Source organism: Equus przewalskii, chromosome 20 (genome assembly GCF_037783145.1).
Source record: "Equus przewalskii isolate Varuska chromosome 20, EquPr2, whole genome shotgun sequence".
Lineage (NCBI taxonomy): Eukaryota > Metazoa > Chordata > Mammalia > Perissodactyla > Equidae > Equus > Equus przewalskii.
The window spans coordinates 11,882,041-11,898,745 of NC_091850.1; the positions used below are offsets into that span (position 1 = coordinate 11,882,041).

The window sequence follows — 16,705 nt, forward strand, 5'->3', positions numbered from 1 at the left end:
TCACAAAGGAAAATTTAATGGCATTCTTTCCTTTTTCTCCAGGAGATTTAACATTGATACAATGCTATTATTTAATATATGGCTTATGTTCAAATTTCACCAACTATCCCAACATTGTCCTTTATAGCTAAGTTTTTCACCCAATCTAGGATCATGTGTTACATTTACTTGTCATGTTGATCAGTTTTTCTTTGTTGTTCACGACACTGACATGACTGGTCTGGTGTTTCATGAAATGTGTCCCAGTGTAGGTTTTCTCATGATTAGATTAAGGCTATTAAGAATACTACATGAATGATGTCTTACTCTCAGTGCATCATACGAGGGGGTATACATGATGTCAAGTCTGTTCTACTTGGTACAATTTCTGACAACCTGCTTAAGGTGGTATCCACCAGGTTTGTCCAGTGTAAAGGTACCTTTTTTCCCGTTGTAATTAATTACTAATCTGTAGGGAGATGCCCTGAGACTATGTAAATATCTATGTTCCCCAACAAAATTTGGCGCTTTGGTTTTAGAATCCACTAGTGATTTTTCCTGAAACAATTATTACAATGATAGTTGAAAAATGGTGATTTTCCAATTCTTATTTCTTCTACACTTACTGGTGAGCATCTAATTGCTTCTTAAACAGATTTTCAACCAGGTTATTGTTTTTAGCACCAACCTCAACTCCACTCTCAGAGTTTCCTGGCATTGTCAAGCACCAAGCATTCTGGGGTTCTGTGGTTTAAATCAGGTTGCTTCTGGGCTTTCTCCTCTGCCAGATTTAGGAGTCATTCTCAGTTTTGCTAAATCTGCTACCACTTGTTCATCTGCTTTCCAGCTTCCAAAACATTATTGCTGTTTTTGCCTCTTCAATTTTCTCTGACCTTGTAAGTTTATGCTTTTTAAAATAAATCCCTTTACTGTCACTTTCATTAGGCTTGAAAAGAGAAAGTAAACTAATGTGTTTAACTATCTTTAGTTGAAAGTCCATTATTTTCCTGCTTTCAAATTTTATATAAGTGGTATCGCATTGTATGAAATCTTCTGCAACTTGCTCTTTCTGCTCAATATCCTGTTTCTGAAATTTATCCATGTTGATACATGCAACTCTAGTTCATTCCTCTTTAATGAATGATATTATAACCCACTGTATGAACATGCTTCAATTTTCTTATCCATTTCCACTATATTCTCAAAAGGGATGTTGTGAGGTTTGGGGTGGGGGTCTATTTTTTCATACAAACATACACTCCATCTTTGTAATTTAAGTCAACGGGAAAGGAGGATTATATATGCAAAATGTCAATTTTAAGACATTAAATTCTGTAACTTATAAAATGAACCTAATAATAGCACAGAGAACTCACTCAATAAACGTCAATTACTTGGAGACAACAGTAAAATGGGCCTCAAGAATTTAGAAATAAGATTCCTCTTTGAAAGCTAAACTGCAAGATCAACACATTACAGGCCAAAGCAGGGGTGAAAAGAGTAAAACAAAAGAATCACTACAGGGCCAGCAACAATTGACTATAACATAACTATTAAAGAAATAATAGGCCAATCAGAATGAGGAAGCAAAGAAAAAAGGAGAATCACAGAGACAATTTCTGTCAATTCGTAAAAACACTGTCCATTGGAGCAAAAGCCTTAACCAGCAAGTGGCAATTTTTTCTATTCCAAATCATAAGGCTATTCGTAGGATAGAGATAGATATTGGGAATTGCGGCCAATTCTTTTTAAATATTTCCATTCCTATGAATCAGACAATCCCTATTGTGAGATGGACACAGTAGGCAATTTTAGGCCTGATGCAATAAACATTTATTTTACTTAACTCCCCTTATCCTAATGCCATACTCACCAGGTAACCTGTTTTTCCCTTGCCAATTTAATTTCTTACTGTAAATTAATATACTGGAATTCTGGCAATGATTTTAAACTCACATGTATTTTAGTTACTGTGATATCTTTTAGAGTCAAATCACCTTGGACATGGACAAACTTGAGTCTTCAGAGCCTCCATCCCAGATCTGAGAACATGGTGAAGTAAACAAGGTCCTATGAAGTGTGGTCCTACCTAGCTGCCCCAGCCTTTCTTTAGACTACAGCATCACCATCTCCAACTCCATTCTCTACTGGTTTCTACAATTTCCTCTTCCTTTTCCATGGAGTGTATGTATTAACAGTGAAGCAAGTGAGCTCTAAGTGAGTTTTCTTCTACTGTCTGTAAATCTTTTGCTGAATCATATATTTTGTCAATACTTGGCAATATATTTATTCACTTTTTCAAATAGAAAACTTTATTCTGTTTCCTACTGTTTTGTCAGTATGAAAGGAGAAGCAATATTTTAAAATATTTGCTTTCGTGGCTTCTAATGGAATGGAGTCAATAGTGGGAGAAGTCTACCTCATTAATTTTGTGAAATGTTAATTCAACTTGGACTGCTCTAATGAATAAGTGCTGAACTATCTTGGCAACCTGCAGTAAAATGTGAATTTCTATGAAAAAAGTACGGGCGATGCTCAACTTGGAAATATGTTAGTTTTACAGGGTTATTTTATAGTTGGTTGTTGGAAATTCAAACTCATGTCACAGAAACCATGTAATATACTTATGTAACACTGAGATTTTTTTTCAAGTCCGTCAATAAAAGCCTGTCTAACTAATAATGAATCAGGCTCTCTGTTAGGTGGTTATGACATACAAATGAATAAGACATAATCCCTGTGCCATATAGCTTAAAATATACTCAGAAAGATGGACAAATAAAACAAATAATTATAATACTGAACTCAAAGGGTTATACAGGTGTACAACGCAGTGTATTTACACAAGAAGTGAGTGATTAACTCTACGAATTAAGAAGTTGAGAAAAACGTTGAGGAAAGCATCAAAAGATTTTAAAGGGCCGTTCAAGTGGAATTAAGCATGAGCAGAAGTGTGCCAGCTGATGGGAGAAGGAGAACACATGAAACTTGAGAAACAGTAAGGAGTTCCTTGAAGAGTAGGGTGGGTACAACAAACATAAGTAGGAAAGCTAGAAAATTGGGGTGAGCACAAATCAGGCAGCCTTGAGTGCTACACCAAAGAATCAGACCTTCTTTGGGCCAGACCTTCCCAAGAAGTGTGCCTGAAAATCAATTCCTTCAGGCTTGAAGGTGGCCAGGAGAGATACTGTCGGGTCTTAGGGTAGGTGTGAGTTTGATTTGGATAACAAACTGCTAGTTTTCGAATATGGTTGTATCCTTTGCACACCAACTAGCACTGTATGAAAGTTGTGGTTGCTCTAGTTATTGCTACTGTCACTCTTTTAAATGTTAGCCATTTTTGTGAGTGTGTAGTGGTATCTCATTGTGGTTTCCCTGATGACTGGTGATGGCGAGTACCTTTTCTTATGGTTAGTGGCCATAATGGTATCTTAGGAAGTGCCTGTTGAAGGTTTTTACCCAATTTTTATTAGCTTTGTGTCTTTTTAAAATCATTGAGTTGAGGTGTTCTTTATGTAGTCTGGATACAAGTCCTTTGTCAGATACATGTACTGTGATTATTTTCTCTTAGTCTGTTGCTTTCCCAGTGTTCTCTTTTGATGAACATTAGTTTTTAATTTCGATTAAGTTCAATTTATCAATGTTCCTCCTTTAGGAATAGTGCTTTCTGTCTCCTGTCTACCCCAAAGTTGTGAAGATATTCCACTATGTTTTCTTCTGGAAGCACTATAGCTTTAGCTTTTATGTTCAGTTTATTATCTATCGTGAATTAATATTTGTGTATGATGTGAGGTAGGGATGAAGGTTCATGTTTTTTCCTCATGGATCTTAAGCTATTCTAGCACTATTTGCTGAAAAGACTTTCCATTCCTAATTGTGTTCCTTTGGTGCTATAGTCAAAAACCAACTGTCTGTATAGTGTCTATTTCTGGATTTTCTATTTTTTCCATTGATTTATTTATATATCCTTATGTGAGTACCATACTGTCTTGATTACTATAGTTTTAGAATAAGTCTTAAAGCCAGGCAGTGTACGTCCTATACTTATCATCTCCTTTTTCATGACTGCTTTCAGCCATTCTAGGTCCTTTGCATTTCCATTCACATTCTAGAATCAACATGTTGATTTCTACCAAAACAAGTCTGATGGAGTTTTTTTTTTTTAGCTTTTTAAGATTTTATTTTTCCTTTTCCTCCCAAAGTCCTCCGGTACATAGTTGTCTATTTTTAGTTGTGGGTCCTTCTAGTTGTGGCACGTGGGATGCTGCCTCAGCATGGCTTGACAAGCAGTGCCATGTCCGCGCCCAGGACTCGAACCAGCCAAACCCTGGGCCACCGAAGCAGAGCGCGCAAACTTAACCACTCGGCCACAGGGCTGGCCCCTGATGGAATTTTAATTGGATTTTCATTTGATTGACTCAATAGATCAGTGGTTCACAAAGTGTGGCTCTGGACCAGCACCATCAGCAACACCAGGGAACTTGTTTTAAATGCAAATAATCAGGCCTTACTGCAGACCTAGTGCATCAAAAACTCTGAGAATGGGGCACTGCAATCTGCGTTTTAACGAGCCTTCCCGGTGACTCTGATGCACGGTAAAATATAAGAATTACTGCTGTGGATCAATTTGGGAGAACTAACATCTTAGCAATTCTGAATATTCCAATCCATTAACAGACATTTCTGTTAATTTAGGTCTTCTTTAATTTCTCTCACCAACATTGTGTAATTTTAACTCTACACGTCTTATATATATTTTGATTAATTTATATCAGGTATTATATGTTTTTCTGATGCTATTGTAAATGGCATCATAATTGCTACAGGCTAACCTTTAGTCATAGTGTACAGGTCATATGGATGGAAGACTATCTGGAGGTGGGAGTTCACTTAGAGATTTAACAAAAAGTAGAGAGCTCAAATGATTGGTAGCATCTTGAAAACTAACTAGTTTTAACAGGCATGGAAGAATATGAAGTTGTGTCCAATGAATTGATAAAGGCATTAAGCGTAAGCACCTGCAAAGATCACAAAAAGAGGGACAACCAGCCATTGTGATCTTCTATAGTCTTGCCCAACATTTTCTACATTCTTGACAACAAGATCAAACATGAGTATCTAGCTTCTGGATCCAGCTGCCAATTTGGAAGAAAGACAAAGGACAAAGGAACATGCTGAAGTACATGAAGAGCCTAAGATCAGCAAAATCTAGATTATGGCAAACTCTACAGGTCAAATGGGCTGAGTTTTTCTTTTCTTTTTTTTTTTTAAAGATTGGCACCTGAGATAACAACTGTTGCCAATCTTCTTTGTTTTTTTTTCTGCCTTTTCTCCCCAAATCCCCCCAGTACATAGTTGTATATTCTAGTTTTGGGTGGTTCTAGTTGTGGTATGTGGGGCGCTGCCTCAACGTGGCCTAATAAGCGGTGCCATGTCTGTGCCCAGAATCCCAACTAGCAAAACCCTGGGCCTCCAAAGCTGAGCAAACGAACTTAACCACTTAGCCAAAGGGCCAGCCCCAGGCTGAGTTTTTCAAGAGATAAATTTGTAAGGAAATAAAAGGGATGGAGGAGGAACATATAGATTGAAAGAGATTTAAAACAAATACGAAGTTTTTACAAATTGGTCAAGTCTAAACCATAATGTACATTTGGATGATAAATTACTTAAAAATCTAAGGGAATGATTACTGTAAAAGTCATATTCAGGGTTGCTTTTGTGGGGAGAGAGGAGGTTGTATTGGGATGAGGCACATGATTCTGGAGTAGCTGGCAAGGTTCTACTTCTTGCCCTGGGTGGAATTCACCTTATAATAACCCATTAAGCTATATATTTAATTCTTGTGGTTTCTGTATACATGTGTTACTTTACATTCAATAGGCTTTTTTTTTCACCCTTAATATGACATATCTAGAATTCGAGATTGAAGAGTTTACAAGTTTTAGGTGGTAGTGGCATTTGCTGATGATAAGAACTAAGGTGCGGTTATGGAAATGGTGGTTCACTTGAAGCAGGGACACTAGTGTGAATGAACAGCTAAGACTTGAGAAGACGTTGAAGGGAGAAGACTGTAAGTCTGGTCCTAACCTTTGCATCAGTGTGGGAGAGTAGCCTGGAGGTTGGCAAAGATAAAAGTGCCGAACAGGTAGAGAGAAATATACTTGAATTGCCAAAGGTATCACACCCCCTGGGCCCACAAAAGGGAAGAATATTTTGGAAGTGACTGTGGGAACATAGGAGCAGTTGAACCCACTTTCTTTCTGTGGGTTGTGGGAAAATGATCAAAATTCACTTCAAGGAAAGAAGAGACTCACTACCTTTCAGTTACAAGCAGATTTCAGTTGAAATCTGTGGTAGACAAAGTTCCTAGGAAAATACTAAAGGCGAAGGGTAATTAGCTAACAAAGAAACAGAAATTCCTGAAACACAATGGAAAGAATCAGGAGGGAGGGAAACGGGTGTGTGTGTGTGTGTTGGGAAGGGTACAGAAGAGCATAAAGAACGATAAGATTGATGGTACATTAGAAAAGAGGCAAGAGAGGGCTCCTTTTTAGATACTCAAGAATGTGAGCACCATGGACAGAATGACTTGTCTCAGTGTTCTGACTGAAGCTTGCTTGAAATGCTAGGATTACCTAAAATTTACAGGAGTGGTGCCGTAGGCCTGATAATTGCAGTTGCCTCCATCTAATCACTTTGCATATTAATGTTTCCACGGAAGAAGGCTTTCAAAGTTCTGGGGAGAGAAAAAACACCTTTTGCTTTGAGAATAGTAGCTCTTGCTATGGCCAAGAGAAGGGGAATCAGAAGGGCTCCTCTATCATCCATCCTATACCACATTGACTTTTTTTCCCTTTTATTCCACAGTTCACTGATATTAGAAAGAAGAGTCTGAGAAGAGTAACATAGGGCCAAGCAGGAAGCAACATACAAAGCTAGAAATGGGCTTACATATGGTCACCCAGACCCTGGCCAGACCAACATTGATGGGTCTGTATAGGAGGAATGGAGCAAGTAAAGATACATATGCCAATTTATCAGTCATCATGAGTTCTGCCCTGGAGCACCCCACCTCTCTACAAGCAGGACTGAGTGTTGGAGCCCGCATACGTTGTCATCAGGGTTTGTAGTGGTAAGGGACTAGGGGAGAGAAAAGAGGAGGGAAGTCCTAAATAGTAGAAGAAAAGGAATAGGCAGTATACAAATGAATTTAGAAACTTTCCTTTTATGAAATGCATTTATTTCTTACAAAACAATTTTAGAACACCTTATGCTTTTATTTTAAAACAAAAATTATGAAATAGCCATGTTTTTAAAACACATATATCACAGCATTGCTATGCTTTCTATTCTGCATGCCGCCAAAACTATGTTTTAAAGTTTTAAATAAAAATTCAACTAGTAATTGATGAGTGTTATGTGGCACATACTAACTGTATATTTTAAAGTTTCTTCTGATACTTGACAGAGTTAAATTTATATGAAATTATAAGATTTTAATTTTTATACAAAATTAGGGGCAAAATAAGCACAGCATGATTTGAATAGAGCCAAGAGATTCAGAGTTTCTCAAACTTTTCCACCAAAGAATCCATATCAGAACAGAGAACTCCTAGGGGCCAGGGAAACATCCTGATGCAAGCTGCTGTAAGTCTAAACTTTCTAAAAAGTGTTTTTATTTTGTTTTAAATTTTTATTATTTCATTTTACAATCTATATGAATTTTATGTTATATTCCATAATTCTGGAATTTATTTTATTATAAAAATGTTTTAAATTGTTTTCTATGGAGTAAAATTAACACTTTGGGAAGATGTATCATATTTATTCTGAGGCTTCGTGTATCCCTGGCAGTATAAACATCCACCTGAGAAACACAGCATTATAAACACATGCTATTTGAATATTTTCCTTGTGTATTCTTACCTCCATAGAAGGTGGAGTCTTTCTTGTTCTTCTAATCCAAGCTAGAAAGAAAAAATATTTAAATGTAAGTTTTCTATAATTTGCACAAACATTTTATTCATTCATGCATACAACAAATATTTATTGAGCACCTGTTATATATTGCTTTAAGCACTGGAGATATAAAGGGAACCTAACATGAATTCCCTCCTCTCCTGTAGCATATATTCTAGTGAAGGGGGCACGGAAAAGAAACACACAAGTAGAATGTTAGGTGGCGGTTTGCGTCATAAAAAAAATACAACAGTGTAGGGAGGATAAAGAGGGGACAGTTTCATATCTAAAAGCATAGCTCATAATTGTCTGAATTCGATTTAGTGTATTTATGACACAGGCCAAATCACAATACAGTACACTTCAAGGCAATATCAAAATTACATTATCCTGGAAATTTGGATTAGTTATTGCTCAGTTTATGAAGAAAGGAATGTAAAAAGTTTTCATTTACAGAGATTTCCCTTCTGATCTCCTCTAGCAAGCAGCCTATCTCCTATGGTTAGCTCCAACACTGGGATGATGAGCTGCAGAGTAGAGAGAGCCCACATTTATGTGCCTATTGGGCACTGGGCACTGTGCTAGATGCTTTCTAGCAATAGGAAGGGAGTGGGGCAGCTGCCTCTAGGGAAGTGTATCAGAATCATATGGAAGCTACATAGCATAGTGCTTGGAGAGTAGAGCCAAATTTTCTGGGTTCAAATCCCAACTTCATCACCTACTAGCTGTGTCACTTGGGGCAACTTATTTAATTTTCTAAGCGTCAGATTTCCCATCTGTAAAAGAGAAATTATAAGTGTCTACATTTTAAGGTTATCGTAAAAGTTATATGAAATAATATATATAAATTCTTAGCTCAGAGTCCAGCATCCAGTAAGCATGCAAGTCTAAGTTATTACTATTATTATTATTTAATAAACCCGTATTTTTTATAACAGACAAAACAGCAAAGATCAATAATATCTGCTTGGCCTATGAGGGCATACATAAGAGACTGAGAAAATACATTGTAGGGAATATGGTCTTTAAAAAGCAGAAACCACTGTTTATCACTTTAGTTAATTCAATTTCTTTACAAAATTGTGAGGTGTCCTTATTTTATAAAGAAATTAAATAACTTTCCCAAATTTACACGTTAAAAAGTAATGGCAGGATTTGAATCCAGATCTGACCCTGTCTCTGGCTCCAAAAACCATCCATGCTCTACTGAGCAGTCTCTCAAACTTTAGTAAGCAACAAGCAAAGAACAGTAAACTAGGAAGAAGAACATTAGAACCTTAACTACATGTCAGAAAACAAGAATTATTGACCCCATTTTACAGATTGGGAAACTAAAGTTCAGAAAGATTAACCAAGTTGCCTAAACTCATGTAATCAATTAGTGAGTAACAGACCAGGAATCAAACCCTGGTTGAACTGGCTTTAAAATCTGGGCTTTGTTGGTTCACCAGCCCACCTCCATCAGCTTGCCTTTTGTCATCTAACTAATAGTACGAGGACCTGTCCTCATGAGAAGCCCAGTACTGAATGGTTATGGAGATAAAAATAGCAACAATCAACTGTGGGCCTGGGATTAGTTATTTTTCCCTGCTCTGTTCTCTCCTGCACTTATCCCATATATGTATTTTTAATATAGTCCCAGCATTTTGCCTTTTCTATTCCTGTTTCTGAACTTACCCCTGCTATTCCTTTCTGCATTCTCTTTCTTATTAGCTTCCACTTCCACTCCACCACTATTTGATCCATTTCTAGCCACACTTTGCACAGGTTTCATATTCCTTGTTAGGCTGTAGGGTTGTCAAGGGCAGGATGCATCCATGGGAGATTTATTTTTCTACCACCTAAATGCCTTGAAAGATTAGGTACTTTATACAGCTGTTGAATGAATATTTCCACTATAAAATAATCATACTATAAAAAAATTTGTTGTAATGGGATTTTGACCTGTATTAGAAAAGCTTCACAATGCAAGATTCCTCTGTTAATCAAGGAAATAAGGGTTTACAGAATTTTTCAACTTCCTCTTTATGGTCAAAATAAAAGTTACTTATCTATATTTATGGGATTTTTTTCCTAGGAAAAAGGCTTCTTTTAAAATAATTCAATATGGGCCATATACCTCTAAAAGGTTTTAAGTAGTAAATCTTCAGTTTTAATTCAGATTAGAAAGTTAATTAAGAAAAATGAACTGCTAGGCCAGGAGTCGGCAACCTATAGCCTGAAAGCCGAATTCAGCCCATGGCTTGTTTTCACATTTTTAAATAGTTGGGGAAAAAAATCAAATGAAGAACAGTATTTCATGACACACGAAAATTATATAGAATTCAGCTTTCAGTGTCCATAAATAAGGTTTTATTGGAACACAGCCACAGTTACTCATTTACATATTATCTACGGCTGCTTTTGTGCTACAGTAGCAGAGTTGAGCAGTTGTAACAAAGACTGTATGGCCCACAGAGCCTAAAATATTTAGCACTGGCCCTTTAAAGAAAAAGTTTGCCAACCCCTGTGCCAGGGCTACCATTAAGTATAATCCTTTTAGCAATAACTACATATCTTGATTCAAAAACACCTTCATATTATCTAAATTAAAAATCATTATTAACTATTACATTTTTTACCAATGATTACATGTATTCTAGAGTCTATGAGCACATACTGTGGGCATTAGATCATGCTGAAAAAGCATAATGGCACAATGCACACTTACCATCACCATGAGAAAAACAACTTAAAACAACAATTTGTCTTATTGATGAGTCTATGAAAGAGCATTTTCAGTTCTTTTGTAAGGTTGGAAAAAGAAAAATACTTAATAGGATACAAGTAATTTTTTAAATCCCAAGGTAGATTAATAAGTTGAGGAAACTCTGATATGTGTTTTCTAAAGCTTACTGGTTTTATATAAATTTAAAATTCACTCACAGACGTAAGAATGTAATAAACTCAGATAATGTATTAAGTATCACCTAGACTATTCACTGTTATGGGACACTATTCTCTAAGGAAAAATATGAGGGCTTCCTTTAGCTTTGTTTTAAATGGCTCAAGGAGAAAGATGTTTATCTAGATAGATAAATGCAATTGCTGAAGTAAATTTGTATATTTGTAATTCTACAATAACCAGATACTTGAAATGTCTTCTGGACATGACGGTTGATGGCCATTCACTGTTATATATCCAATAAAGGTTACAGCTGGAAATTCTCAATGGGATCACTCATTTATATAATCACCCCTAGTTTCCCAATCACTACATACCACAAAGGAAATGTCCTGCCAAAGGTTGGCAAAGGTTAGGAGGAGGAAGGAATAGAAATAAGCATTAATATCAAATCATTACATTTCTTTTTTTTTAACCTCAGAACAATCTAGAACTGAACCTCTATCAATTATAAATCATATAATGATTTGGCCATTGCTAATTATATCTGTATGGTGGATTCTGTATCAGTCTTCATTATAATGTAACCATTGTTTGAATAGAATTTAGCAAGATAACTGGACAGTTTATGCCTTAGGATCCTAGCATTCTTTCATCAATGTTCATTTGCATTCTCATCTGTATGCATGAGATTTTCATTGAACTTTAATACTCTTATTGGAACATAACACACTATAATGAGTGTAAAAGTGAGCATGCAAATTAAACTCCCATTAATCACTAAAAGAGACTAAAAGAAGCAGGCAGGAAAAATACTTCATGAAGCATACACTCTTCAAATCTCCACAGGCACTGTAAGTGACTAACACGTTTTTAGAAGCATTGCCAACAGGGGTTAAGGTAAAGGAAACATTTATCACCAGATTCAGAACTAAAATTATGGAAAGGTTATCAACAATCTGCATCCAAAAGATATTATATTAAAAATATATTGTTTATTTAAGGAAAAGACACTGTAATAAAGCTTCATCTTTTAAAAAATGATCTTTGGTAATTCTGAGTGTTGACATATCATAAAGAACTATAAAAATAAGAAATCCACATTTTTTACTGTAAAAATTCTTCATATTACGAAATGAATCATTTTCTGGTTACTGATCCTTAAGTGTATCTTAAGGATATTGTTAGATTTAACTGGCACATTTAAGTTACAAATTTTGTGATGTTATTACTGTTGTTTTTTCTTCATCAGTTTTACAGAGATACAATTTACATACAGTACGGTGAAACCATTGTAAATGTACAATTCCATGAGTTCTGACAAATGTATCCAACACCTTGTGACTGGCATCACGATTAGTATATAGAACATTCCCATCACCCCTAAAACTTCCCAAACACCCAACCTAACCCATCCACAGCCCCCACTGAGTAACATACTTTCTGTCACTGTAGATTAGTTTTGCCTTACCTACAATTTCATATAAATGGAATCTTACAGTAAGTACTCTTTTGCATTTAGCTTATTTTACTCAACATAATGTTCTTAAGGGTCATCCATGTTACTCTGTGTAGAGAACAGATTCTTAAGGTAGCCTCCACAACCCTGCCCCTTGGTGTTCACGTCTTTGTATGATCTCTTCCTCCTGAGTGAGGGCAATACCTGTGACTTACTTCTATCTATGAAAATATGGCAAAGGTAATGGGATGTTTGTGACTACACGATTACATAAGATGACAGCATCCATCTTGCTGGAGTCTCTCTCTCCCTTGCTGGCTGTGAGGAAAAAAGTGGCCATGTTGGGGAATCCCATGTGGCAAGACACTGCCAGCGACTTCTAGTAGCTTAGGGTGATCTCAAGCCAACATCAAACAAAATCCTGAAGCTCACAGTCCTACAACTGTAAGGAACCATATGCTGCCAACAACCACACATGTGGGAAGTGGATCCTTCCACATTCGAGCCTCCAGAGGAGAATGCAGCCCTGGCTAATACTTCAATTGCAGCCTTGTGAGACCCTAAGTAGAGAATCCAGCTGGCCTATACTCAGATTCCTGTCCAAAGAAACTGGGAGATGATACATGCGTGTTGTTTTATTTTTATTTTTTTTCTGGGGAAGATTTGCTCTGAGCTAACATTTGGTGCCAATCTTCCTCTTTTTGTATGTGAGCCGCTGCCACAGCATGGCCACTGACAACTAGTGGTGTAGGTCCACACCTGGGAACTGAACCTGGACCGCCAAAGCAGAACATGCTGAACTTAACCACTAGGCCACCAGGGCTGGCCCAAATGTATGTTGTTTTAAGCTGCTAAGTCTGTGGTAATATTGATACGGAGCAACAAAAACAAACACAATGAGCATAGAAAGCAGTTCATTCTTTTTATTGCTGTGTAGCATTCCACTATATGGAAAAATGAAAATGTGTTTAATCCACTCACTTTTTGTTAGATATTTGGGGGGTTTTCAGTTTTTGGCTGTTACGAATAAAGCTGCTATAAGAAATTTAAGTATGAGTACTGGGGTAGACTTATGTCTTCATGTCTCTGGGTAAATACCTAGCAGAATTTCCAGGTTGTAATGGTAAGAATACGTTTAAATTTAGGGCTGCCTCCGTGGCCGAGTGGTTAAGTTTGCGCGCTCCACTTCGGTGGCCCAGGGTTCGCATCCTGGGTGGAGACATGGCACCACTCATTAGGCCATGTTGAGGCGGCATCCCACATGCCACAACTAGAAGGACCCACAATTAAAATATACAACTATGTCTTGAGGGTATTTGGAGAGAAAGAAAAAAAGCAGGGAAAAAAAAATAAATAAATAAAAACCAGAAGATTGGCAACAGTTGTTAGCTCAGGTGCCAATCTTTAAAAAAAAAAAAAGAAGTTGTCTTCTATTGAAAAAAAAAAAAAGAATATGTTTAAATTTATAAAGAACTGGTAAACTGTTTTCCAAAGTAGTCGTACCACTTTATACTCCAGCCAGAAATTTATGAAAGTTTCAGGTGCTTTACATTCTCATTAACAATTTGCAAGGCCAATCTTTTGAATTCTAACCAGTCTAGTGGTATGCAGTGGTATTTCACTGTGGTTTTAATTAGCATTCCTTGATGACTACTGATGTTACATATCTTCTTTGGTGAAGTGTCTGTTCAAATCTTTTGCCCACTTTTTAAATTCTGATATGTCCTCCTATTATTGCATTGTGAGAGGCTCTTCATATTCTCTGGATAGAAGTTCTATGTCAGTTATGTACTGCAAATTTTCTCCCCAGCTCTCTTGTCATTTGCTCAAAGCTATCTGCTAAGAATAGAATTTTAAAAATTTTGGAGAAGTCCAATTTATCATTGTTTTCTTTTATGTTTGTTGGGGTTTTTCCTGTGCCTTATCTAATTCTTTGACTATCCCATGATTGAAATATTTTGTCCAATGTTGTATTCTAAAAGTTTTAACTTTTACATTTAGATCTATGATCAATTTCCACCTAAGTGTGTAGTGATGATGTGAGGTAAAGAGCAAAGCGTTTTTTTCCATATCAATATCTAGTTATTCAACACTACCTGCTGAAAAGAATTTCCTTTTCCTATTGAAAAATCAATTGACCATATAAGTGTACGAATACCTCTGGACTCTCGGTTTGCTTCCATTAATTTTACATCTATCCTTATAGCAAGATTAAACTGTCCCAATAAATGCAGGTTTTTTTTAAGTTAATTCCTCCAATCATGTTCTTCTTTTTGAAAACTGTTTTAGGTATTCTAGGTTCTTTGCATTTTAATACAAAATTTAGAATCAGTGTATTCATTTCTAAAAAAAAAAAAAGCCTGCTTGTATTTTGATTAGAAATGTATTAGATCTACATATCAATTTGAGGTGAAATAACATCTTTTAAATATTGACTCCTCTAATCTATGATCCATATATTTCTCCAGTTACTTAGGTCTTCTTTAATTTCTCTTAGCAATGCTTTGTATTTTTCAATGTACAAGTCTTAGAGAGAGATATATCTATATATATATATTCTTTTTTTTTTTGAGGAAGATTAGCCCCAAGCTAACATCTGCCACCAATCCTTCTCTTCTTTTGCTAAGGAAGACTGGCCCTGAGCTAACATTCATGCCCATCTTCCTCTACTTTTCATATGTGGGATGCCTGTCACAGCATGGCTTGACAAGCGGTGTGTAGGTCCACACCTGGGATCCAAACCGGCAAACCCTGGGCTGCTAAAGTGGAACATGAGAACTTAACCGCTGAGCCACTGGGCCTGCCCCTTAGAGACATAATTTTATAAATTTATCTCTAAACACTTCATGTTTTTAACGGTATTTTTAATGATATAATTGAAAATGTTCATTAGTAATTAACTGGGTTAATGACAGACAGGATGGTCTAATCTATCTAGAAAGTAATTTTTACCTGACTTTACTCTAAAGTTTTATTCTTACATATTAACGAGTACATGTGATAAGTGAAGCTTAACCTTCCATTAAAAAGAAACACTGGAACAGGGCCTTTCTGTCTCTTCTTATTATATTCTACTTTGCATGCATTTTAGGGTTTTCATCAATAATGTTTTTACTGTTAACACTAAACAAGCTTAAACTTACCAAAAACAACAAAAAAGGAACAAAAATGGAAGATAAGATGTCACCTGAATTATAGAGATATACTTTTTGGGAGGCTCTATATATAAAGAACTACAGATCATGCCATGGGTTAAACTTAAAAGGTTCACTGAAACTTGATAAGACTGTTCAGTAGCTAGTACTATCCCATCTTCCACAGCTCAACCTTTATCTGAGTGTTCTATACATTTGGGAGCAAATGCTCTGATGTGCTGTTCCGTGTCTTTCTTTTAAAATGGGCTATTTTCAGCAAATCAGCAAATACCCAAAATGTCTCTTCCTTATGTACTTTCAATTTAAAATACATTCACTCAACAAATATTGATTGAACTTGCACTTATTTTAAATGTTGAGCTAGGCCCTGAGAATACAATGACGAACAAGGTAAAGACTCTACCCTAAAGAATCTTCAGGTCTAGGGAGAGGAGGTAGATAAGTAGAAAGGGAATATCCCACAGTGTGTTAAGTGTTCTGTTTGAGGGAGGTGCAAAGTGAGATGAAAAACAAAAAAAAAAGGGTGAACATCTGGGGGCGGCCCCACGGTGTAGTGGTTATGTTCTCTGAGTTCCGCTTGGGTGATCCAGGTTCGTGGGTTTGGATTCCTGGTATAAACATGCACCACTTGTCAGCCATGCTGTGGTGGCAATCTACACATAAAATAGAGGAAGACTGGCACAGTTGTTAGTTCAGAGCTAATCTGACAGCGGGGGTGGGGGTGGGCTCAGGGGAGAGACATCCTATTTAGCACTAGGGGGTGAAGGGTGGGGTCAGAAAAGACTTCCAAAGGAATCAATGTTTACGCTAAAACTTGAAGGATAAGTAGGAGTTAGCCAGGTTATTTATGAGGTAGCCAACATAATATTAAGAGTAAAGACTTTGGAGACAGACAATTTGGGTTCAAATCTTGGCTGCAGCTGCTGTTTGTACTTAGGAAGTTATTTAATCTCTTAGTGCTTCATTTGGAGAAATCAAAAGGGAATTTACACAAGTTCTCACCACCACATCCACTTATCTACCTACATCTATGTCCATACACTCTACTTTTCTGCTTTTGCTACTGATGAACTTTCCATGCTCTTGTCAAAAGTCAGCTCTTCCACAAGTGTACCAGATCATGTTCCACCTTGCCTTCTCAAGGACTTTCCCTCTCCTGCATCATTAATGCTTCCTTTTTGACTGGATCTTTCCCATCACTATTACAAAATTCAGCTACTTCTCCTGTCTTTAAAATAAAACACAACAACAAAATTCCTCTCTTGACTT

At 36.6% G+C, this 16,705-nt stretch overlaps 1 protein-coding gene across 4 annotated transcripts in view; it reads right to left on the bottom strand.

The window, feature by feature from the left end:
* The window catches only part of NDUFAF2 (NADH:ubiquinone oxidoreductase complex assembly factor 2), a 145,585-nt gene that overhangs the window by 35,824 nt on the left and 93,056 nt on the right, over positions 1–16,705 (bottom strand). For all 4 annotated transcript variants that reach the window (XM_008521775.2, XM_008521774.2, XM_070587526.1 and 1 more), the window contains exon 3: positions 7,906–7,946. In XM_008521775.2, the coding sequence (XP_008519997.2) occupies positions 7,906–7,946 (41 nt within the window). The remainder of the gene's footprint in view (positions 1–7,905; positions 7,947–16,705) is intronic.